The following is a 25,507-nucleotide window of genomic DNA, read 5'->3' as shown; positions in this document are numbered from 1 at the left end:
TGTCATGCCACACTGAGTGCTCGGGCATCATCACGGACTCATACTACCAAACTATAAAATCCTGGCACACATTATGGAACTTTGAATCTAGTAATGGAACTCTGCAATAGTATAAACTAATCACAGGAGTAACTTTCTACTGTACATACCTGATTGTGCTCTAGTGTGTAGCTAGCTTTGAACCAAAAATAGTATGATATTTCAGGAACCTGAAGAGGTCTATACAGTCCACATCATCCTATCATCAAACATTCAATGTATCTGCGTGCCTGGTGTACTTTACAGTCACATAGGCAACTCGGAAAGTCGACAATACGACGTAAATTCTGCCAGTCTTTGAATGAGTCAGCGCCGTTACCATGGTTACATGATCTAAATTGTACAGGAAATTGGACACGCAGTATTCCACTCGCCGCTCCCTTATGCCCCAGCTCCGAGATGGCACCCTAGTGCCAAAACACTCCTAGAGACCCACTCTATCAGCTAGGATAGCGCTAGAAATGTTGGACTCAAATGTACACAGGACTTTTGAAAATTGAAAGTGCCCAAGCGACTAACAGGACTTAGGAGGGCTAGGGCCGGGCAGGTACACTGAGAGTATGCATTATTGGATGTCAACACACATGTTTGAGCATGGCCAACACAACTTTGACAAATCCAACCATGGCCATAAAGGCATAATCAGGACCGCCGGAATAAGAAGCAGGTCCGGTAGTTTCAGCGCCTTTCAGGCTTTCATACTAAGTTGTGTATGAAATGGCGTGTACACATGACCTCCAAAGTAGTGAACGTGTGTAGGTGGCTAGAATGTTGGTCCGGTGATTACCTGACCAACGGGACCAGGTCCGGCGGCCCTGATAATCATGATTGTCATGATAGTCGAGCCAGCGAAGGCTGCATGGGCTGCGGGAGGCCGAGAAGGCAAGGATCTAGGAGTGCATTGCTTGAGGCTTTTGCAGTCATTACATGTACTTCAAAGTACATTAAACATTTTGTAGATCTACATGATTGTACATGTCTGTCCCTGCGGGAATTTGCAGAAAATTTCGTTGCGGCAGAAAACAACAAAATATGCGGCGAAAAGTGCGAAAAGATGTGGAACTTGCCAGAGATTTGTGGAATTATTTGCAGAAAATTGCGGATTTGGACCAAATCACAAAATTTGTTGCATCCGTAGAAACGCTATTTGCGCAGTAGATCTACTTGGGAGTAGTACAAGTCATACTGTGCAAATAACCTACATGTACATGAACATGGAAAGCACTTCGGGAAAACTGCATAAAGATGTCCAAAAAAAGTGCAGAAAGCAATTAAAATGATGAATGAGAATACATGTATCTAAAAATAATGGTTGTTCCTAATCGATTTTCTTGAGACTATCATCAGGGAAAAATCGTCTCACAATAGAGGCTATACGGAGAAACAAACTACTTATAGGTTATAGGATAGTGGGAAGTATACAAGGTGAGGTGTGAAAAAAAAACTAGAAGTGGGAGAGAAGACGAAAGAAATTAGAAGAAAAGATGTGAGAGTGTTCCGACGGTGTGAGCTACTACAAAAGGTGATCTATGCATTCAGAAAGAAAATGTCACAAAATTGAGACTCTTCACCTAGCATTCACACACGTATTCATTCGCATACACCTACACCTCACACTTCCTCACTCTATCACATTCACCTGCTTCCACGCCTTCATTTCACTCACCTTTTGTAGTAGCTCATACCGCTCCTTGCACCAGGGATTTAGAACATGTGTACGGGTGTCAACGCATCACACGTTTTTCTTTGCAATAATTTGTACAGGATCGATCGGCTTCGGTCAACCACAGGTTCCGGATTCGTCTGATAATCCGTGTACAGTGCGCATTGCATCATCAAAATGACGTCAACTTGAAATTCTGTCGGGACAGCAGGGTATGTGGGAGTTGCACACTCTGGGGGGTTATGTACTCTTGATTCATACCCATTCTTCCAAGTTGCTTCACGTTATGATCTTGCGTTTGAAAGCCCTATTTGAATATTGCGGCCAGCTGTATGTGGCCAGCTGTGTTTGATGGTGCGGTACGGTACGGGACAGATACGGGATAGCGCCAGGCGTGACACAAACAAACAAACAAACAAACAAACACACAAATACCAAATTAAAGCTGTGTGGACCCTGGCTAGCGCCAGACGTTACTGAAGTAACGTCTTCTGCATAGCTACGGGAATAATAATTAATTACAATTGAAGGTTGGTGTGGGAGGGTGGATAAACAGTTTCTGTGGTAAGACTACAACATACCGTATTTGCCGGAGTATAACGCGCACCTGAGTATAATTCGCACCCCATTTTTATAAGCAATGTTTTGGCAATTCAAGGTATATGCGGAGAATAATGTGCAGCCTAGATTTGAGTGCAGTATTAAACCATAAAGACAGTACAATATGTACTATAGTGCGACCATTGTCATAAAAAGTGCATTCAGATGGTTTGCGCAGGGTCAGAGGTGGCACACTTCGTAACAGTTTGATGCATTGCCCTACTTTTCGAAGTACATGTTCATTTTTTTCATATTCGGAGCATAGTGCGCACCAACAATTTGGCCCTTGGGGCCAGAAGTAGTACCTCCTAAGTGCACACCAGGGAGTCGTATAGACCCGGGTCTATACGACTCCCTGGTGCACACTATTCTCCGGAAAATACGGTACGGTACATGTATGGGCCAATCGCGGTCATCCGTGCTTTTATAAGAACATGGTGCTTTTAGTGACATTTTGGATACACATCCCCATCTAGTCGGGCGCAGTCACCCAGTTTCGGTGGAAATGGCGAGTTCGATTGAGAATAAAGGAGGAAGGGAGCGTCTCCGCTTCCTCGGACCAAGACCATTCGACTCAGCACCCCGAAGACTACAACTGGTGAATATTTTGATTTTAGGATATACTTCCCTTACAGGGACAGACTAGTCGACTATACTCAATCTGCGGACAGAACTGTTTCGTCCTTTGTGGACTCGTCAGCGCAGCACAGAGGAAATGAGGCCGAACCTGATAGCAATGGAAATACAAATTTCTAATCAGGTCCGAACGTACCTTGCCAGAGTGCTCAAACTGACAAGTCAGTGAGCTCTATAGTATATCCTGAAACGTAGATCTACAATGACTATGTAGATCTACAGGTTGCCTGGTGGATCTACCATGATTACACTATACGGTATACCTTCTACAGCGAGATCGACACCTTATACAGACTAGACTCGTTTGCCCAAGAACGTGGCGCCCAAGAACGTCCAGGCTGGAAATCTAAGAACTCCCCAGCCTGGATTTAAGAACGAAGTCCAAGATTTTTAAGAACGCGACATTTTTACACGAAAAAGAGTCAACCGGTACATGTAGCGCAAAGTGCATTGTACATGAGCGTCACGGGTCGTGTTGGACGCGTAAGAACGCGAAATAAGAACGTAGCCTGGGCATGGGGCGCTGAAAAATAAGAACTACAGTGCATTTCAAAACTATAGACGCGTAGGGTTTTTGAAATATTTCAAATTTGGCTGGAACCTTTTGAGAATAGTTTTCGGAATATTGCTCAGAATCGCTCCACAATTACTCTCATATAGTTTCTAAAGGATTGGATAGCAGACGCCCAATTTGGAAAATTTTATGCACAAAGTGATCACAGATTTTATGTGGTATAGATGCTGGCATAACGGTTTTTGCCTAGGTACGCGTGTATAGTTTTGAAATGGACTGTACAATGTAATACTTTGCTACAGTAGGCTGGCCCTCTGAAACCGCGTTCTTGGGCGTAGATCTACGAGTCTACTGTATTTTTATAAGCTGACACATGCGGACAGCGGCTTTACGTTTGCGAAGCGTGGTCCACGCAATATCGACTACTGAAGTATCCCATTCCATTGCTAAGCGTAGACTTCGCCGACACAACATAGTCATAGATCTACTGGGTACTGCTAGACTGACAGCGGGGTTGTTTTTTCTTTAGTTCCGCGACACGAGAATAGACATATCCACCCGAATCTGGTCTCAAGATAGCGCTTGCGTCGTCATGTAAGGCGACCCCGTTCTAATTCCCCACATCAGACACATGTACAGCAGCCGTCATGAGTGAAAAATGTTTCATTGTTGGTATTTTTTGCTTTGGGTACGGCCGGGTGCAACGTTCGGTTGGGTTGTTACTAACAAACTTACTTGTCTTTCCTCCTTCCCCGATCCCTGAACTCGTCGAACAGTGCTACCAGGTCGCATGTAGACCTGCACTACAACTAAACTGTATATAGTCGTTACCTTTCTGCCACGGGTGTGCTTTGATCAACCGATATCCTGCAGTAGCCTGTTGCAGTATCCGTGACTCTGACTTACACAGGACTCAGTCAGTTCCATCGAGATTACTTCTTTGAAGACCAGCGTGCTCGCCGAGCTTAGCGGTTTCAGGAGATCTGCGTTTCCAAACGCTTGCTTGGGAAACCCAACCGCCGGGCCGGGAAGAGAATAGACAGTCGGAGAAGTACCGGTACATTGCAGGTGATAGGAGATGGCGTCCAAGTCCAAGGAGGCGTACAAAGATTTCTCGAAGGGCAGCGACGTCGTGGCGCAGTGGAAAGTGCCACTGCGGGACAAGACTCACATTGTGGCGTTCGAGCATGGAGCAATGCTGACTGGCCGGCGAGTAGTGTTTGTCGACGGCGACGTGGTGGTGCGCAAGGAGTTTGTCTTCAACTTGCTCGGCACGGAATCGTTCCGGATCGGCGATACCAAATGCGCGGTGCTCATTGATCCTGGCGAGCATGGATGGACATTCAAGTACACTCTCATCGTCAATAAGAAGCCACTGGAAACGTTTTTGAAGGATAACGGCTTGATGACGAAAACATGGCTGCCTATGATCAAAGGCCAGCCACGACGAGTTGTGCTAGGTATGAATAATCTTGATGTCATAGGCACTAGTACTAACGTTTCACACTCACAGCCATGTATGAAGGGAAATAATTCGTAGAAAAGGACTCTGAGTAGAGCAATCATCACCGCCTCTGATTTTATGCCGTTTGCCTTCGTTTGCCTTCTCATGTAGGCATTGCAGGGTTCTAGCCAGGGAACATTTGTAGGGGGTGGGTAAGGGAAACAAACTGTTCACCCATTTTTCCATGTTCCACCATTGCCTTTTACCAACAAGAATGCAACATACAAAACAATCAATCTGTGGCCGCATTTTCGCTCTGTGACCCCCACCCTCCTTTGGCTCAAAGTTGCCTCGAACCCTCCATTAGTATCCTGAGTGTTTATGTGATTACATCATCAGTTGAGATGCTTTGGCGAAGTAGTGGCACAGCACTGCACTTCCACTAGTGCAAGCGACTCGCGCTGCATTCATAGCGCACATCAGCGAATCCGCTAACTCACGCTATATTCTTAGCGCCCATAAGGGAATCCGCTGCTTAACCCGACGAAATCATTCGCCTAGCCTCTATCCTTGCGGTGTGGACATAGCATCTATGCCGCATGAGTATAGAGTGACTGCGTGGAATCGTGTAACAGCACCGTGGAGACTCGGATCTCTACAATATAATGCTTATCCGCCCAAATCCCACAATCACATGATGGAATGGGTCAAAGCAACTCAGTGGAGTGGTCTGGTCGCAGGTAATGGTACTGATATTTGATGTGGTGCAGCATTGTGTGCCAGTGCCAACGCCCAGTGGTTCTCTTGATACATATGCCGGGTAGTTTTAATAACTCAACACTGTTGTGTACGTTTTGTTTTGCAGAAAAATCTGATATAACGATATATGTGGATGGCAAGAAAGTAGAAACAGTGGTAAGAGACATCAGTACATGTGTACGACATACATTGATTTTGTGGATGCACTTGTATAAGGCTTAAAAACGAGCCCAGCGCCGTGGTTGGACGCACACATCGGTTGAGTATTCGGCAGCCTGGTTATGTGAAACTTACATGTATGTACCTAGTCAACTAGCCAGCATGGCATAGACCATGGTCCAGATCAACCACTGTAGACTGCGTGCAGAGAATGTCGATCCAGACCGCTCAAGCGCATACGTACATGTAGCTCACGGTATCCATCTTGTACAGTGTCGTAGTTGCTCGGTGTGGACGACCCCATGGTACTCATTCTCATCAGTGGCCATGGATTTCTGTACCGTGTGGTTTCATTCCAGGCTGAATTTATGGATTCAGATGATGAGGATGGCTCGGAAAGCCACACCGGCACATGGCAGAACTTCATGATTGACGACTCGGCGTGTTGCAAGATCAAGGTCTACAGTTCACAGGACCGATTCAAGGGCATGCTCTACGATCTGTACGTGCATGACAAACTTGTCCCGGTAGCTACACGAGACAAGATACTGGAGACGGAGCGACCCTCCTGACCGTGGGGAAAATCCGATGATATCAGACGGTCGGGTAATCTGTGGGTGAGCTCTGAACCGCGTGAAGTTTCCCGCCTTTACAGCTTTGTGGGCTCACAAAGCAATAAAAGCCACACAGCCAAAGTTTCTCTGAAGAACAGCATTGATCATAGTGTTCCCTAGTCGCAAACTTTCAACATACGATTTGTAGTGCTATGTCCTCCAGCATAGTGATGAAGAGTAGGAATCTATACCATATTATTAGCAAAGAAAAGGACCGTCCAAGGAACTACAAGTTACGCTATAATGTCCACTAACACCACCAGTTACTTGTTAGTGGACATGATAGCGTAACTTGTAGTTCCTTGGGCCTCAGGCTTTTCTTTGCTATAATCTGCTCTCCATCTGAGTCTATTATACCATATTACTGGTCAAAGTTCACTTTTAAAAGTGACAAAGTGATGATACAGCTTTTCGACACTATTCAGTGTAGCTTCTTTGGCATTGGACTTAGTAAACTTGAACACACATGCTAATGTGTGACAAGTGTGTGTTTTTGCAGCTATTTAGTTGCGGCCTCCGGGGCAAGTTGAGATTTGGCTCTTCCTTGTCAGAACTTGATATCACATGCCATGGTAGCACACTGTCTCAGCACAATGAATGTCACAGTACATGTCCTGTAGAAACAGTGCCTTCCCATCCCAAGATTATGGTTTCAGCTAACTTTCTACTGCTCCGTAGCATTTCATCAGCGTAACGTTACAGTCATTGTAATTTTTAGTCAACCATTCTGACAAACATTTGTGTGTGCTGTCCATGTGTGATCATGCATTCGTTCTGTTCGGCTAAGGTTCCTGGCATAGGGAAGAGCGGTGCTGCTCAACCACGGCAACTGATATTTGCCGTAAAGTACCGCGAGAGCACCCCGCCCCACCTTGATTTTTCAGCCAGGGAATGGACCGAATCGTATGGCAGGGAAATTCAAAGCAAGTTTGCAGCCGGGGTGTGAGAGCCATCGTGTACCGTAAGGTTACACGCTTAGCTTTTTCTTGCTTGCGTGGAACTCCAAGGTAAACCATACGGATTGACTGCACAGTGTTAACTTGCACGCAGCAAATGTTTCATGATGTGTATGTGTGCACATGTACATGTATGTGTGTTCCGGCTGAGTTACGCCTTACGCGGAAGTTACGGGATGATATTCGTAATTTTAAATGGCGGAAAGAGAAAGATTTCAGGCCTCTAACACACTGGCACATGACTGATTGAGTAATTAATTATTGTTTGAGACGGAGCCCCTGCAATGCAACCACCACCACGTCCATGTAGATATACCAGGGAGTTGTACAATCTAATGATGTACAGACAGTAGATCTACCGCCAACCTGCCCTGTTTGGGGAGTTTTATTGTGCAAAAAGTCCCTGAACAGCGAGTCAGTGTGAATGGACTGTCGAACAAACTGTCCTTGTACAGTCATGGTCTACCATCACATGGACCATGGTCGTCCAGGGCCTAGGGAGCAGTCTACACACGTACACACTGACTCCACAATGACTGTATTATGTCATCTCAGACTGTCACTGTGTCAGTACAGTACTCATCATATCGGTACAGACAGTTGTAGACGTAGATCTACGTACTATTTACTAGATTGAGTACTATACTTACTACTCTAGAAGCGTCATGACGCCAAACAAAAGTGTGTAGTCGACTGCACGTGCCACGTGGAGCGTGATCACGCTGGGGCCGGGGTTTCGCGCCAAAATTTCGTCTTGAGATAAACACACAAACTCAAACCACAACAGAACGGATCAGCTGAGCCACTTTCGGAGTTGTCTGTGTGGAAGCAGGTTGAATGCACTTCTTTCATCCTTTCATCGTCTTCATTCTCTTCAGGATTTGACTTTACTTGCACTCCGTTTGGACCGCACGATGTGGATCCAGGTCCGTCTCATGGACGGCAGCAAGTCTGCTCGGTTTGATGGGCTTAGCAAGCTGACTAAGATTGAGCAACTTAGGGAGAAAATCGCTGAAGAATTTGAAGTGGAGACTGAGCGGCAGCGTTTGTTCTACCGTGGAAAGCAGGTATACTTCTAAGTTCTCTGTGATTTGTCTGGCGTAGCGTAAGCTAGTGGATATAAGATATTGCACCGTGGGAAACAATCTGGATCGACAGAAGCCGTGGACTTGTCCGGGATCAAATAAGTGAACTAATAAAACAGAGTTTGCCTGATTAGAGTTTGATTAGTGTGAACGTACCAAGAGCTGGGCGATACTGCTTGCCGGTGTGGGTCGTAGCATGAGAAGAACGCTTTTCACAGGACTAGCTCATATATTCAATCACTCACACTGATAATATCAACAGCACATGGCCATTATGCCATTCGGCAGGTTGATTTCAAATGGATCCATGTACAGAGCACATGACCGTGTCTCCTTGCTAGGGTCATGTTCTTTTTGGAGTTGGCGTGCTGTTCGTGTGGCTGCCATGCGGCGAATGGACTCCGATCCAGAGCTTGTTGCCGAGCCTGGGAAAGAAAACTTCAATGTGTCATTAGCACTGTGACGGCATGCTGGCTTCAGGTCACATGCTGCTAGTGCCAAGTGACACATACTGTGACATAGCCAAGACAAACGGCAGGGATTGTTGCCTAGCCTGCACACATGATATGCACATGCAAGCTTTGCCCTCACTGGCTTAGATTAGAACACAACAATGGCTGCAAGTCCTGTAGCTAGCCAGTAGCACTGCATGCTTTGTCTGGCTTGAGTCGATTTGGTACACATATGCACCACATACGCTGCACTGTGCAAGCAGGCAGGCTGCAAAGAGTGTCCTTGCGAATGGAATGTGTCAGTGGCCTGCATCAGCCATTGATCATGATCAATGGTCAATCTGGTTTGAGCCTGAAAGGCATTTTGATATGCGCAGAGACATGGGGACTTGAAGACTTTCTTTGACATGGCTGCTGGCCAACAGGCAACAGTGCTCAGAAACTGGTGGCCTGGTGGCACATGCGTGAACTGCATCTTGGCAGGTGACCTGGTAAAACTTACTTCGAAAACGCTGTAAATTAAACGATTAATTCCTCCAGAGACTGTCATCGGTCACTGCGATTCGCCGGGTCGCTTGCAGTTGTAGACTGTATAAGTCATTAAGAGGTTATATGAGTTTATGGGAGGATAGTGACTACTGTCACTTGACTTTGCTGGTCATGGCCTCTAAATCTAATATCAAGTATACGTAATAACTTAGTTGCTGAAGGCATGTGCACATCTGTTTCTCTAAGTTGCTGTTCCATTCATTGTGCATTACTTCATCAGGTTTGCTCAGGAAACTGAACACCGTGCCAGGATAGCATGTCCTGGTTGTGTTCTGCCCCTTATCCTCCACTCACATAGGCTCCTTACTACTAGTAAATCCCTTGGTACATGTACTTTTATTGTACAGAAGACCAAGGAATCATGACGAGTTTTAATTTCATATGCTTTGCAGCCTATAATTAAGTTTGGCAATCTGTATCTGCTCCCCAGAACCCCCAAGCTCACATACCTGCAGCAAGAGTCTGTTATATTTTTTAGCCATGTCGAATGTGCTCTGTTGTGTTCCGTGTCCTCCCAAAATCAGCTGGAAGATGGCCATACACTGTTCGACTACAGCGTCGGCTTGAACGAGATCATCCAGCTGATGATCCGCAAAGTGCTGCCTGTAGCGACACTGGCATCGCCCTCCAATGGCGACTCGTCCACAAGCGACGAGGTCAAGGACGAGCCAATGGATGCAGCAGGCGAGGAAGCAAAGGAGGTATGGCTGTGCACGCAATGCATGGGTATATACATGTACGTGCATGGGAGGTCTTGACACGGAAAAGCACACGTGCATGAGTTACAGTGGAGAGTGGATACTAGACTAGTATTACCTTATATCAACACTTTGAGTTTAACAACTGATTTCTGTTGCCCAAGGTTTTCTGGAGCTCGGCGTAAGTGTCATATTGAAGACAGTGACTTTTTTCATCACTGAAGTAGAGTGCTGTTACCCCCAATGTCCACTGTGTGTGTGTTCGTGTCTAGTCATGTGCTGCTATATCATTATATGAACTTGTAATATGCCCAGAGGGAAGGGGGGCTTCTAATACTGTAATTTCACAAATTTCGGTGTACTTTTATTTTCGGTACATTTAATAGGTGCATCTGTTTCATACCTAAAATTTCAATACACCGAACAAACACTAACAGTCTAACACACATAATCCAATAGGTAACTGCTTCTCTCCACCGAAAATTTCTGTTCACCTAACCTGGCCTTTTGCCCTCATACCGAAAACATTGAGCACCAAAAAATTCTGAAATTAGAGTAACTCATCACTTCTACTTAGTTTTTGCTTCAAGCAAAGTACGAGTGTCATGTGACTTCCAGTGTTTGTGTGTGCTTGCGTATGTTGCAGGAGGAAATCGAAGGTGCCATGTTCAAGGTGAGCTCAGATGCGTGGTGTCCAAGTGTCTTGTCATCGATCGTCTGTAGCGTGTCCCATTGAGTTGAGCTGTTGGGAGTGTTTCATGTGCAGCGGGCCAGGAAAGATTGGGATTTCTGTGTCAGAACTTTCAAAAAATGCCGTGTATGAAGAGCTGCGCAGGGGAACTGTAGTATTGCCATGAGCTCCACGCACGTTTAGTACTGTACAGCAGAATCGCTGCATAATACTGAAGTAAGACCTACGGATCTCTTTTCCATCCAGTGAGAGTGCTGCATGTACATATATCTGCGAATGGTGGCACGCTCCAGTACACCTTCATTATTGATCTGCTAGCAAGCAAGCCTGCACAAGCAGCCGAAATGAATACCGCCATATCCTTGACTGTGCAGCTCGTCAATGTGCACACAGACACAAAGACAGCCGGCGGTGGAAGGACAGACCTGCAGATGTCCGTGCTCTATAGTTGTAGATCTGTATGTTAACTGCATGCACATAGTTGAGTGCTACTCGCATGTGTGCAGAATGGTACGCCCAAACCATGTGTTGTTCTATTCATTCACTTTACACATTCTTACAGGTTGGTGATCAGGTCGACGCACGCGATCTGCGCTGTGGAGCGTGGTTCGAAGCGAAAATCCAGCGTGTCACCCGCGGCAATGGCCAATCGACCGCATCGCAAGGCGAAACGTCGTCGGATTCTAGTTCAACGACGGAGTCCGCCGCCACGGCTAACGGTGGTGACAGTGCCGACATCTTTTACCATGTACACTTCGACGGGTAAGGTCTTCTCGGAGTCGATGCTGCAATATCTGTATGTAGGCGAAGAACACAGTATAGCCCACTTGATGTGTGTGATTCTGGAAAGGAGTTTGGTCTTTCATCAACCACCACACCACAACTGCGCTCTCCAGCCTACCTCAACTGATGGTGGCTGATGGTGTGCTGTGGCAACGTGTCGAGGTCGGCTGAAGAGCGCAGTTATGGTGCGGTGGTTGATGAAAAATCTGTACAGGGCCAAATGCTGCTGCTTACCCTTCATTTCGAGTTTGGTCTTCTTATTCTTTCTTCCCCTTCTATGCTGTATTCCATGTTCAGCTACGATGACCATGAAGTTGCAGCGCTATCGTTAGATAATGTTCGACCGAAAGCGGCCAGATCGGTGGACATCGCTAATGTAAGCTCTTGAAGGCCATTCTCGCTGGCTCTGCCTCCCGTTGCACACTTTGTCTGTATAACAACAGCGTCTTCCAGTGTGCCTCTCACTTTTTTCTGTCACATACGGACACTACCGTAAAAGCCCGTGTATAGGCCCCGGGCGTATAGAATAGCAGCCTCGATTTCCGGGGCGTTATTTTGGAACCGGGCGTATACTCGGAATAGGGACAGCAGTAAGTATTAGGTATCAGTACCTGTACATGTACTGGTGTTGCCGGCATACCTGGGCGTATACATGGGCATGGGCGCTATTTTGAAACAAAAGTGTTGACTTCCCCTGACTGGGCGTGTACACGGAGGGTGGGCGTAATTTCGAGTCGGCGTATACAGGGGCTTTTACGGTATTTCACATGCACCTGCCGTGCCAGAGAAGGAGCCAGCACTGGGTCAGCTGCTGGTTGTGCTGGGCTACCACTGGTTGGTTTTGAATCCAAGCATCGGACTATGCCCATTCCTTTAATCTTATAGTAGAGTGCCGTGCTCGGTACCTAGCTGAAGATCAGCTCAGCTGGGCAAAAATCCTGGCCATTACCCTGCGTTCTGTCTGTCTTTCCTATATCTGTATCGACAATGAGTGCTCGCTTCTTGCCGGTGAACGCCCACTGTACGATCAAAGAGCAACGATGGTAGGTGTATTGCACTATACCGCTAATATGTCCGGTATCATAAGTTCGGGGGGAAAGTGATAAAGCAACACACCACTTCAGAACAGTAGCAGTGTTTATACCCTCCTGCCATGATGTGTGTTTTCTGCCATTCACTTTACTTTCAGCTTAAAGTTGGCGAGCGGTACATGGTGAACTACAACAGTGATACGCCGAAGGATCGTGGCGAGTGGTACGACGCAGAAGTCATCAGCAAGGTGTGTACTGGGTCAAGTGTAGTTTGCTATTCTATGGTGTAGGTAGTGATGATGCCAGGCCGAAGTTTTATTTTCAAAAATAGCTACCGGTATATACACTCATACCGTTTATCCGGGCGGTCCGAAACCGAGCACTGCCCTAACTTTGAAATGGCCGCAGCTGCGAATCACATACATTTTGATTGGGCATACACCACGGTGCCACGCCGTGCACGTTCTCGGGCCTTTATCCGGTCAGCACCCCCAGCAAACTTCTGTGTATGTCCACCAGAAGAGAGTCCAGCCTCCTTCATCTCCTGAGGTACATACTGGTTGCCAATCGTTTTACTGGCCACTCCACGGCCGAGACAATAGTCATAGCTCTCTGAGCCACCAAAATGCAAACGTTTGGGGGCAAGAGACGTGAATGTATTATTGAGTGCTTCACTGGCGTTGGAGCTAGCACAGGAAGCAAGCTTTGTCAGTGTTGTCCGCCTGTTTAGGAAACAGTTCAATGAGGAAGGTGTGGAGCTCCTTTGACTGAAGGGGTCGGCCTCGTGGCAGGCAATGCTCACATGTTTACTATCGCTACACTCGGCAATATGTGTGGTAGCAGCTGCAGTTGGCAGGTCAGTTGTGCTAGTGCGCGGTGTGCTGGTTCCATCAGCAGGAGTACTGGCAGCAGCTGGCTCACGGGTCGGTGTAGACGGTAGCAGCGGGTCTACCATATTTTCCCGAATATAAGTCGACCACCCCAAATCCAGGAGTCAATTTCATGAAAAAAAGTTTTTATAGCTCCATGACACCCACACATACAAAATGATGAATTCTCTGCGAGGAGAGATCATAATTATCATGCTAGTAAGACAAAATCTGAACAAAACCAGTGTCATCCAATATTGTGTGTTTGTCTCCTCTGTGTTTCTGTTTGACAGGATGCCGCAGCAAAGCGTGTTGTTGTCCGACTGCTTCTAGGGTATGTCCATAGGTTGAGTTAGTTTCCACCCGCCTGTACTGTGTGCATTCACAGGAAGTGTGAGTTACGAAGTCTGAAGAGAATGTTGAACGATCTCTGCTGGGATGATGGCTACACCTTAGCTCAGTGGTTAGAGCATCGCTGGCCTCAAGCGAAGGTCCCTGGTTCGAATCCTGGTGGTGACAGTCAATTTTTTCTTCAGACTTTTCCCATTTGTGTCTTTCCCTCAAACCAGTGAATAATTGGGTATTATGTGTCTTTGACTCAGGAGAATCTTGCGGCTGGCCTTTTGTTGGTACAAGCTCTAAGAAAATCACGTTCTTCCTATTATTTCCAGGAACGGCGTCGAAGGCGAAGAAGTACAGCTCGTTCACTTGGATATTTTCCAGATCGAGAAGAACGGTAAGTGTGTGCTTTCCATCTCATGGCTACGACCTGTGTATTCTGCCGCTGTTGTTCCACGAGTGTGTCTTTGTGATTGTACATGTATTCCTGTTGTTGTTTGTCCCTGGTGTAGCAGCCATACTGCAGAGAAACCTTATATCAAGAGTACAACGTACCCCCCCCCCAGTACTAGTATGCAATGCCTGATCCAGTTCTGCATCTTGGTTGAGCGTAGTCGGATCTTCTGATGTCATGCATACGCTCGACACCAGCGCGAGGCAGGGCGCCTTTGTTTTGGAGTCGATCGTCTGGGGGTATTTCTGGTGAAGAAAAGTCGCGCTGGAATGCACAAACTGTACGGGTGCTACAGGGTTGTGATGTTATGTGTACCAATCTCGTGTCCTGCTCACGACCGGGATGTGCCCGGAATCTGATCTGTACGGTATTATGACGCGAAGATCCGATTACGCTCGACCAAGCGCCTATGCAGAGCTGGATCAGGCGTTGCACACTCTGGGGCCAGTGGGAGAGTATGCACTTACGGCGCACTTTTGTTCCCACCGGTATCTTGTGGTATCGTGAAATGTGCGGCTTTTTTCTCTTTCGCCATATTTTCTGTTTTGACATTCTGCTTTTGTTTGTGTTTCCATTCATTCTCGATGGCTCAGGAGAATCAGCCAACGGCGATGGTGACAAAAGTAAGCATTGTTACTGTGTGCATGTCAATACACTCCTACCTCGCTTACCCGGGTGGTCCGGGAACGCACTGCCCGTAACTCCGAAACGCATACATTTGATGGGGAAAGGCCCTAAATATGGCATATGACGTCACTATTTTCACAAAAGTGACGAAAGAGTAGTAATATTTCCAGTAAAACTTGCCCAAAGGGTACCTGGTAGACCAAAGTGCCTGTAACTTTGGGGTCCGGATAACCGATTTATGAGTGTAGTCAAATTTTGGTGCCACTGAGATGTAGTGTGTGTTGCTGTTCTGGACACCTGCCAGGCTTGGTGTGTGTTTCTGTGTGTCTGTGTGGTTGCACACATGCGAGTAGTTACTGACGAGCGGGTTCTGTGCCAGGGGCGCCCTGCCCCGAAAATGGGGTATTATTGACAATAGTGATGTTCTGCTGTACGATACGGGAACGCGATGCGAAGAACCCTGGGAACACTCTTCGCGTTCCCGTAACGTAAAGGAAATCTGTTCTGCTCTACATTCACGTAGAGAAATCACGTGGAATGGGTACTGGGAATTTCCCCTTCCAAATTTGGCAGGTTTCTGCCTGCATTTCAATGATACCCGCCGATCCGTACGCATTTTCTTCGCGTGTGCTACAACGTAGAGAACCTCGTCTACGCGTATACATCTGGACCCAAAACGCTCTAACCCAGACACCTGCTCTCTACGTGATTTCTATGTTTCACGTATTGCAGAACCTCACTAATACCCCCATTTTACGGTGAAAATTGAGTAGACGCAATGAAGCATATTGTCTCATGAGGATGTTAGTGTGGAGAGAAGATGGAGGTTCTCTGAGTCTCAGGCACATTTAACTGCATTCACTCTGTAGTGCTCTTGTGCACTTAGTTAAGATCTGCTCGTCTTCCATCTCTCTATCCCCCGGCTGCCTTGCAGGAAATAATGCTCCCGACTGCCGATGGTGCAAGGATGTTCCGACGCGCAAGTGCAAGCATTGCGCATGTGCCGAGGTGAGGTTTCTCTGTGGGTGTGGGTGTGAAGAGACATGCCCGTTTCTGCTCTGTCCGCTACCCTAGCTGTGGGGGGGGGGGGGGGTGGCGATGTATTTATTTATCTTGGCCAGTGTTCTCCCTGTGCTTTGAGGCGTAATGAATACAATGCAATAATGACTTTGCTGTTAGGGAGTTCAGCTCTGGCCCAGTTCAGGTGAAAACTGCAGTCACGACTCGCGTATACATGTGCAATGGACCCCGCATGGCAGCTGTTTGGGCTGACTTTGAGACCGCTTCTATCTTCTCCCATGGCCGCTTCTCCCTTTTCAATGCTATTTTTAGGTAGCTGAGATAATTACCTTTCCATTGATGCCACACATGCTGTACTTGACAAAAAAAAACTGGAGCTGCACATTGCGCAGAGGCATTGTGAAGTACTGATCTCAACCAGATGCATACTTGGCATTGGGAGGAACACCCGATGATCGTGTTCAGCGACTGACTTTGTGTGTTTGGCTGGTGTTGTGTGGCTTGCACAGTGCGGTGGTAAAGACGCGCCGGACAAACAGATATTGTGTGATGAGTGTGACAGCGCTTTCCACTTGTGGTGCTTGAACCCGCCATTGGAGGAGCTGCCAGAGGAAGAAGAATGGTAAGTGTAACGCCACTGGTTCGTTGTTGTGACTGGCGGGAAGGAGTGTGGCGCCGCTAACGGTGTTACCTCGTTTTATTTGTATCGGTTGTCACAGCTTGATGGGTGTGTGTGTGTGAAAGGCATTCACTGGCCAGAAAAAGTCACTTCAAATAGCTGTATGGTGTAGACCAGGCTGAATAGTGACGGTCAATTCTTCAGCCTTGCAAGCTGTTGAATGGTGCAATCCCAGCTCAAGTTGCTATGGCTTCTGCCGTAGCATTGCTATCATCGCAAGGCGATGGGCGTCAAAAGGTCAAAGGTGTGTGTGTGTGGTGCAGGTGTTGTGATTACTTGTCCTGTTGTAGTGTGGCCTGTACCGATACAACCTTGTTTGGGTCTGATTTTCCTTTCCCGTGTGTGTGTGTACGTGGTCATGATTGGCAGGTATTGTCCCGACTGCAAGAATGATGAGAACGAGGTGAGTACTGTGCTTTTGGCGCAACCACTGTTCTATCCGCTCCGAGTCCGGGTTACTAGTATTTGTTCCTTCGCTTCACCATTGTTTCTCCTTTCAGTCTGCATGCTTGAAACATTTTGTGAGCAGGCACTGTCCCACAAGGGCGCTGCTGTAAGCATCAATCTAAATAGCTGTAGCGCGTGTCGACTGTGAGCGGTGTGCTTGCTTAAATTTAATTTCACGGTTCGCGTGAGACTCGGCTGGAAGCCGTGTTTTCCGCATCCGCTGTGGGAACGCCACCACCCTCTAGGATCAAAGGCGCAGATGCAGCGCCTAAACGGTGGGAGGTGAGTAGATCAGACCCACCACCAAGTGGTCAAAGACCGAAATCCCATTAGCTGCATCCATGTTACCCTCGTGCTTGCTTGTGAACAGATAAATATTTAAGATATATTCGGTGGCGCTTGTTATGCTGTCAGCCTTGTTCATTGTGCGCATGTGTTTTCTGTTGCGTCCTGCTTGCCTCCTCCAGGTGATCAAAGCCGGTGAAAAAATGCGTGTCAGTAAGAAGAAGTCAAAGATGGCTTCTAATCAGGGCTCATGCACGCGCGACTGGGGCAAGGTAAGATTAACAGAGTTTCTTGTGAAACACTTTCTAGCCTCGGTTTTTTTTACACAGGACAATATCTGCTAACACGAAGCTCTATCAAGAGACGCTTGTGTTGCTTGGGCTTCGGTGTATGTAGAAGTGTAACTACCACTCGTCTTCTGGTATCCTTTTTTCTTGCATATCTCATAGCGTTCTGTAGTTTGCAGTAGGACTGTGTGTAGAAGCTTGATGCCAGTGGAGCAATGCTGGTACATGTATCGCTGTGTTCCATTGCACTGTCTCCGGGTACCAGTGTCACTGTGAGCGCAGTTTGGCACGTGTCTGGTTGTAGCGCTGCTCTCTCTTCAACTTGTCTTGTTTGCTGTTGTCATAGGGCATGGCATGCGTTGGTCGCACCAAAGTCTGCACCATTGTACCGCCCAATCACTTCGGCTCCATACCAGGCGTGCCCGTCGGGTCGCTGTGGCGCTTCAGAGTCCAGGTATGCTCCCACGCTATGCGTGATTTCTCTCTTTTGGTGCAGAATTGTGTGTGACTTTGCAGGACTCCAGTCAGTGTTGTTACTATCAGTGACACGCACGCTGTGCTGTTAAATCTAGAACTTTTGAGCTGTTGTGGCACAGACTCATAATAATTTTGACTAGTTTTCATTTGTATGCATGCCTTCCTCGGTAGTGTTGTATTTCTCACCATCAGTAGCAGGCTGTGTGACGTATTGATGCTCAATGCTGTGGTACATTTCACGCGCCACTCTGCGCTTGTTCTCATGTTTATTATGGCCGGTGTGAGTAGTGGGGCTGACTTCATTTCTTGTTTGGATGCCAGTGAGCCACTTTGGAAAACGTTTCTCTTGTCTTTATGTGGCTTCCTCCTACTCACGTTCTGTAATGCCTCGCTGTTAGAGCATTGCTCTGCAGCAGTTACTGCTCAGTGCTGTCATTCTGCAGGATATCGTGCAGATGAATCCACATGTTTTGGCATATTTGCAATGTCTTCCTTTGCTTTGCTTTGGGTGTTTCTGTGTGTGCTCATCTTCCAGGTCAGTGAAGCAGGTGTCCATCGGCCACACGTATCTGGTATTGCAGGCCGCTCCGAGGAGGGAGCATTCTCGCTGGTGCTCGCCGGTGGCTATGAAGACGACAAGGTACATGATTGTACTGTGCTGATATATTGTACAGTACTAGTGATTGATTTCACGGTTCGCTTGAGACTCAGACTGGGTTTTCAGCATCCGTAGGAACACCACCACCCTGCTAAGATCTAAAATCTTTGCGGGAGCTAGTAATTTATAGATGTATTAAATAATTAGAGTGATGGTCAGTGAAGTCCAACCATGGGTACACTTTCTGCGCCCTGGGTCAGACTCAAGTAGCCTCTGGCGCCCAACAGCTATGCAGCGCAGCGCAGCTTACATGTCCACCGTGCAACTTGTGGCACAGTACTCATGCACGAAGTCAGATTTTCCTGGCCAGCTCTCTATGTACTCTGTGCTCATGGTCCTGTGTGTCCATGTAGTGGCAATACTCGCAGTGTTCTTTTGTCTCATGCACCGGAGTAGTACTAGTCAGTGTTAACGACGTGCATACTAACGTCAACAGATCTGCGCGTGCGAACTGGTGTGGAGGAGTGAGGAATGAGCGGGGCAAGTGTGTGCATTGGTGCGGAGACGCCTGCACATAAACATAGTGAAAACTTCATGGAAGCACTGCAGTAGTACCGTTAGCAGTGTTTATTGTGTGGATTTGCGGCCATCTCTTTTTGGCATTGCATACTTGGTGAGCCATGTATTACTGTTAAAGGGGAAGTTAAGGCAAAAATTAAAATTTCACCAGTTGTAGTCTTCGGGGTGCTGAGTCGAATGGTCGTGGTCCGAGGAAGCTGAGACGCTCCCTTCCTACTTGAATCCCAATCGAACTCGCGCACTTCCACCGAAACTGGGTGACTGCGCCCTACTAGATGGGGATTTGTATGCAAAATGTCACTAAAAGCGCCATTTCGTTCTTATAAAAGCATGGATGACCGCGATTGGCCCATATGTTGTAGTCATTTGGACGCTGAGTCGTTTGGTTTTGGTCCGAAAAGGCTGCGATGCAGCGTTCCTCCTTTATTCCCAATCGAACATGGTTGAACAAGCGGTCACGTGCTCCTGCGTACGCCAGTCAGCTGGTCACCGTGCCTGCAGGGTACAACTTACTAGCCTGTTTGACCTTTTTTGGGTGCAATCCTGTCACTCGAGTTGAACCTTGGTGTGAAAGTTCTCGCGTGCTGGCGTGGTGACCAGGTGATTTGGGCACCCAGGAGCACGTGACCGCTTCTTCAACCATGTTCGATTGGGAATAAAGGAGGAACGCTGCATCGCAGCCTTTTCGGACCAAAACCAGTCGACTCAGCGTCCAAAAGACTACAACATATGGGCCAATCGCGGTCATCCGTGCTTTTATAAGAACGAAATGGCGCTTTTAGTGACATTTTGCATACAAATCCCCATCTAGTAGGGCGCAGTCACCCAGTTTCGGTGGAAGTGCGCGAGTTCGATTGGGATTCAAGTAGGAAGGGAGCGTCTCAGCTTCCTCGGACCACGGCCATTCGACTCAGCACCCCGAAGACTACAACTGGTGAAATTTTAATTTTTGCCTTAACTTCCCCTTTAAGCCCTATATATAACGAAGTGCTAAATCTAACGAGTTAACGAGGAGAAATCTGTCGTTAAAATAGAAAACGCTATACAGAAGTCCGTACGTACATTGTTGGTAGTGAGAGTCGTTACCTTTGGTACACCTAAACCGGTCAATTTTAGGAAATCGTTATAATATGCGGCTCGTTCGAATAATAGCTTTTAAAGTACTCGCTCTTCTGAATTTACTAGTATTTGCTGTATGTTTGTTAGATCATGGTTTTCTAACGCACACACAAAGTAACTTCTGTCTATCGTCTTCATTTCCCTCGTTGTCTGCCAGGATGATGGTGTCGAGTTCTTCTACACTGGCAGTGGTGGCCGTGACTTGTCCGGTAACAAGAGAGAAGCAAAGCAGAGCTCTGACCAGCAGCTGACCCTCATGAACAAGTAGGTCCGCGGTGGTAGTGTAGCTTAGCCTGGCGTCTGCAACCGGGGATTCTCATGACCTGACATTGTCGTTTGCCTCGACAGGGGATCATCATAGTCTGGCTGCACCAATCGGAATTGCCTCAATACTTGTACATTGTACAGTGAAATGTCTTATACCAGTGTCTCTTTCAGCCTCGCCTGCATACTTTCTTATCGGGTTCTGATGTTTTGGCTCCTGCTGATGTGCCCCGGCTTTCCTAGTGTTTTCAGTGCTGCATGGGTAACTGACCAATCTTCGGTCATGTACTTAGACTTGGTATTGCAGCATTGCTGTGGCTTTGACGTAGTGCTGGAGCATTGCTGTGGCTTTGACGTAGTACTGGAGCATTGCTGTGGCTTGGATGAACACCACTGTATAGTTCTCCAGTTGTTTTGATGTTCGACTGTCTGTATGAATCTATTGTACAGTTGAACATCGATTATCCGACCACCTCTGGGCAGACAACTGTCAGGCGGTGTTCAGATAAGGCAAATGTTCCGGATAAGAAAAACTGTCACTCACACACTTTCAGTGGTTATTACTAGCCGCACGACCTTTTTACTTTTTACTTTTCAAAATTTTCGTATTTTTTGAATGGCTCACTACATGCACAGTGCGTACTCTACGGCACGTGCGCCCAAAAAAACTGTTACGGATAATCGAATGGTCGGATAGTCGATGTGCGGATAATCGATGTTCAACTGTATTGATAGTATTCTGTGTTGTTCTCTCATCTATGATGGCTGTGCTGTGCTGTGCAGAGCCCTTGCCAAGAACTGTGATGCTACTGTCAACGACAAGAGCGGTGGCTCAGCAAAGGACTGGAAGAAGGGCAGGCCAGTCCGCGTTGTTCGCAGCGCGAAGGGCAAGAAGCACTCAAAGTACGCGCCGGACGAAGGCTGCCGCTATGACGGCCTCTACAAGATCGTCAAGTACTGGCCGGAGAAGGGCGCAGCTGGCTTCAAAGTCTGGCGCTACCTGCTCCGCCGTGATGACCCGGTACGGAGGGTATTTTATCGTGTGTGTCTGTGTGTGTTGTGCGTAGTGTTGAAACGAGCGTATCTATAACAAACGAGCGATCAGTTCCACTCACGAGCAAGCTATCGAGCGAGCTAACAAGTTGTTTCATTGATGAGGCAAATATGATTTTTGGAATATTTTTTTTCTAAGTTCGATTTTTTTCACCTGATTCAAATTATCACCGCCGGCATTTGGGGTTGCTGCTGCTGCTTCACTTCGGACTGCTGTTTGGTGTCGAGATGCAGCCTTTGTAAGAATAGACTGTTTTGCAAAGATTGCAAGTAGCCCTGTTCTTCCCTGAATCGCGGGAGAAAACTTCCAAACGACTGAGCGTAACTTTCACTCGAATGGAGAGGTGACCGAAGCGTATCCTGCGACAGGTCAGCAGATGCGGAACAAGACATCAGTAGAGTCTACCAAAGCTGCAACGACAACTGAAACAACTCAGTGTTGTGCAGCCATACAGTCACCGTGCTGTAACTGCGAGTGATTTCACTTTGCGCGGGACTGGACTCTCGATCGACCAGGGAGTCTTAAAATAGTTTATGAATCCCCTGTCGACATGTACTGCCACGTGTACGGTGTACGGTGTTCGTTAGTGCAAACGAGCCGAGTTTCTGGCGAGCGAGCTAACGAGTACCCGGTGAGATCGTTTCAACACTAGAACTTGTGCGTATGTGTAGTGTGTGTGCGTGGGTGTGTGTGGGTGGGTGTGGTGAATTGAGTTTTTGTTGACACTCCTTTTGCACTGTCACTGTGTATAATCACAGTCATGTCAATCTACAGCGCGGTGACTGGCATATTGGAAAGAAGCATGCACTTCTTTACTGTGATATGATATAGTCCATCTCCTATCCATCTTGACCTCTTCACTGTAGTCTCCAGCACCGTGGACCACGGAAGGCAAGAAGAACATCAAGAAGCTTGGCTTGACGCTGCAGGTATGTGTGGCATGCACCGCTCTTGATCTCGTTCAAATCGAACCAGCCAGGTGTGCTGTGTAAATCCAAAATTTAGGAGTGTTTCTTCAGTAGTGCGGAACACATAGTGGCAATTACAGACGTGTACCGGGATGAATACGGATTTTATTCATGGCAAGACTATTTTTACATCGCCACTCACTTGCGCCAGTGTTTAAGGACCAACCCTGGTTTATTGCATTACTGGATAGGTCAACGAGCAAATCGCAACTCCACTTAGCAGGTGCAAAGTAACGGTCCCTGTCATCACCCGCCCATCTTTCTTTTCTCTAGTGCAGTGTACAGAGGAGAGAAGGAGTGTTTACGTAACGTTAACGCTGGATTTTGATTTTCCTCATTGATTCGTTCACCTAACTATTAAAGTTGTTTTATTCCGCTTGCATGTGTTGTGTATTTGTGTTTGTGTTTGGCTGCAGTACCCCGAGGGTTATTTGGAGAGCCAAGCGCAGAAGGAGCAGGAGAAGGAAGCCAAGAAGAAGCGCAAACGTTCTGAAGCCGCTGCTGGTGGGTGATGGTAGTTGCTGACTTGTTGATGCTGCTCACTATTATGCATCGGTGTGGTACAATATAATAATATACAACATTTTCCTCAAGCGAAGGTCCCTGGTTCGAGTCCTGGTGGTGACAGTCAATATTTTCTTTAGACTTTTTCCCTTTTCCATTCCCTCGATTACTAGTAGTGAATACAATATCTTTGTTTTGTTCTAACGTTGTTTGGTTAACGTCAGTTCTCTTGTTCAATCTGGCAACTGTGGCTCTGTACATTGATTTCTTGCGGTTCTTTTTTGCACAGGGGACGATGAAGAAAAGTCAGCCACGCCTGCCAAGAAGAAGAAGAAGGTGGCCGAGTCCGCAGCCGCAGCAACCAAGACGACGACACCCAGCAAGACGTCTCCCAGTAAGACCTCCGGACCCGTCTACCATCTTGAGAAAGAAGAGCGCGATCTGATCAAGAAGGATGCGACGAACAAGAAGCTGTGGGACGGTTTGCTGAAGGGCAAGGAAGAGGACCTGTTGAAGCGTGTTGAGGAGGCGTTCATGTGCATCTGCTGTCAGGACCTGGTGTATATGCCGGTCACCACTGTATGCAAACATAGCGTCTGCAAGGTGAGCTACAGCTACGGATCTAAGCAAGTGTACATGAAACCCGGAGTTTGCAGCTCTGATGGGTTGCTGTCACGGCAAAACTCCGCGATCTAATCATTTCAGTGATGTGGTGCGTACACGCAGGATTCAAGCAGGCCTCTTTCTGCACAACTGCAGCTCACGTGTACTTTCCGCCTCAGATCTGCACCAAATATGATGTAATCCCGGAGCAGAAAAAGTCAGAAGTTGCACCTCCTGGGTTTCATGTACTCTTGATCTAAGCACTGTCAGCACTGTTGTTGTTGTGTCAGCGGCTGACACTCGCTGCTGTGCTGTTTGTCTCTTCTTCTTTGTTGATGTCACTGGCCATCACATGATGTGAGTTAAGGTGCTACTTGGGACAAATCCTTTAGTGCATGCGGAGCATTGATTACGTGACCGACATAGCCTTTTGTGATATGCGCAGGCTGGTTGTTTGCATGCAGGTGTGTGCACTCTGCTTGTGCTGTGTGCCGGCTTGCGTGTGCTCACCAATATAAAAATGATGTACGTGTATGTGTGTTTTGTGTTTCTGCTGTGCCATCGTACTAGTCATGCTTGCAACGCTCATTCAAAGCGGAAGTCTACTGCTGCCCTGCATGTCGCGGGGACTTGGACCGCAAGATGTCGCTGGCCGTCAATGGAGAGCTGTCCACGGTACTCACGTCCCTATTCCCCGGCTACGGAGCGGGTCGGTAACTGGTGCTCTCAACTCTTCTCCGACTGGACAGCTTGTTTTTATGCTTCAACTTTTTATCCATCTCTTGTTTTACCCGTTGCACCAAATCTTCTTACACGTAGCATGAGTTGCGGGTAGCGCTCTTGGCTCATGCTTTTGATTTTTACTCCTCTCACCGCTTAGCAAGACCCGTGACAAGACTGACTAGTGGATATATGCAAGTCTCATCCACATTTTACGTGATAATACTCCTCTAGGACTAATAATGGATTTGTCTTCTCTCCCTCTCTCTTGTGCTGAGATATCAACCGTTTCCAAGTAGATATGTGTTTTGTGTTCTTTTTCGTCCTTTGTTTGAAAGTTTTTCTTCTTCTTACTTTTTGGTGATCTTCTGACAGAGTTAGAGGGTAGGTAGGATGTCGTTCGTATTGTTTCATTGTGATATTCGGAACTGTGGTTGAAATTCATCATTGCTTGTGCAGCATTGTGCCGGCGGTAGCTTCTTGATCTGCTGTTGTTTTTAGAATTTTGAGGTGGTCTGTGTGCCCTCCTCATATCAATATCTCTGTGTATGTGTACATGCTGCAGGCTACTGTCCCATGCAAACAATGCATATTCATCTGCGTCCTCCTGTGTTCATGGCAATAATCATTGATTGTCGTTTATCCAACCGGGCACTACATGTGTGTGCAAGTGGGGATGGTATTATCCCATCAGCTGCTAGTGTATGTAGTCAGTATAGCAGGATGCTTGCCTGTGAACGAAATCCCCCAAGTCGTATGCATGCAGCGCACTGAAGAATGTGAAGCACTAAACTACCGGTATGCACTTTTCACGCAGTATACAGTGCTTTCCATGATTCTGTACGTACATGTAGGTTATTTGCACAGTACGCAAAATTAATAGCGATTCTAAAGATGCAACAAATTTTGTGATTTGGCCCAAATCCGCAATTATCTGCCAA

General features: G+C 47.1%; 2 protein-coding genes and 1 long non-coding RNA gene across 3 annotated transcripts; 2 read left to right on the top strand and 1 right to left on the bottom strand.

The window, feature by feature from the left end:
* Positions 1-91: 91 nt before the first annotated feature.
* Positions 92-4,301, bottom strand: LOC135815288 (uncharacterized). The gene is made up of 2 exons (XR_010553279.1): positions 4,188-4,301; positions 92-2,044 (listed from the first exon to the last, which is right to left on the bottom strand). It is a non-coding gene; the product is annotated as an uncharacterized LOC135815288 (long non-coding RNA).
* Positions 3,942-7,150, top strand: LOC135815287 (fas apoptotic inhibitory molecule 1-like). The gene is made up of 3 exons (XM_065328564.1): positions 3,942-4,912; positions 5,762-5,811; positions 6,174-7,150. The coding sequence occupies exons 1-3, from the start codon at positions 4,531-4,533 to the stop codon at positions 6,384-6,386; spliced, it is 645 nt and encodes a 214-aa protein (XP_065184636.1). The 5' UTR covers positions 3,942-4,530; the 3' UTR covers positions 6,387-7,150.
* Positions 7,151-8,175: 1,025 nt separating this feature from the next.
* Positions 8,176-25,208, top strand: LOC135815283 (E3 ubiquitin-protein ligase UHRF1-like). Its single transcript, XM_065328558.1, has 21 exons — positions 8,176-8,451; positions 9,995-10,171; positions 10,815-10,841; positions 11,422-11,621; positions 11,940-12,018; positions 12,832-12,921; positions 13,836-13,876; positions 14,214-14,278; positions 14,929-14,958; positions 15,897-15,970; positions 16,492-16,604; positions 17,031-17,064; positions 17,576-17,665; positions 18,027-18,134; positions 18,693-18,797; positions 20,611-20,717; positions 21,501-21,738; positions 22,638-22,700; positions 23,156-23,243; positions 23,533-23,846; positions 24,417-25,208. Exons 1-21 carry the CDS (start codon positions 8,299-8,301, stop codon positions 24,561-24,563), a joined length of 2,343 nt encoding a protein of 780 aa, XP_065184630.1. The 5' UTR covers positions 8,176-8,298; the 3' UTR covers positions 24,564-25,208.
* The last annotated feature ends 299 nt before the right edge of the window (positions 25,209-25,507 follow it).

This window comes from Sycon ciliatum, chromosome 4, assembly GCF_964019385.1.
Source record: "Sycon ciliatum chromosome 4, ocSycCili1.1, whole genome shotgun sequence".
Classification (NCBI taxonomy): domain Eukaryota; kingdom Metazoa; phylum Porifera; class Calcarea; order Leucosolenida; family Sycettidae; genus Sycon; species Sycon ciliatum.
This window is presented reverse-complemented; position numbering and strand designations above follow the sequence as displayed.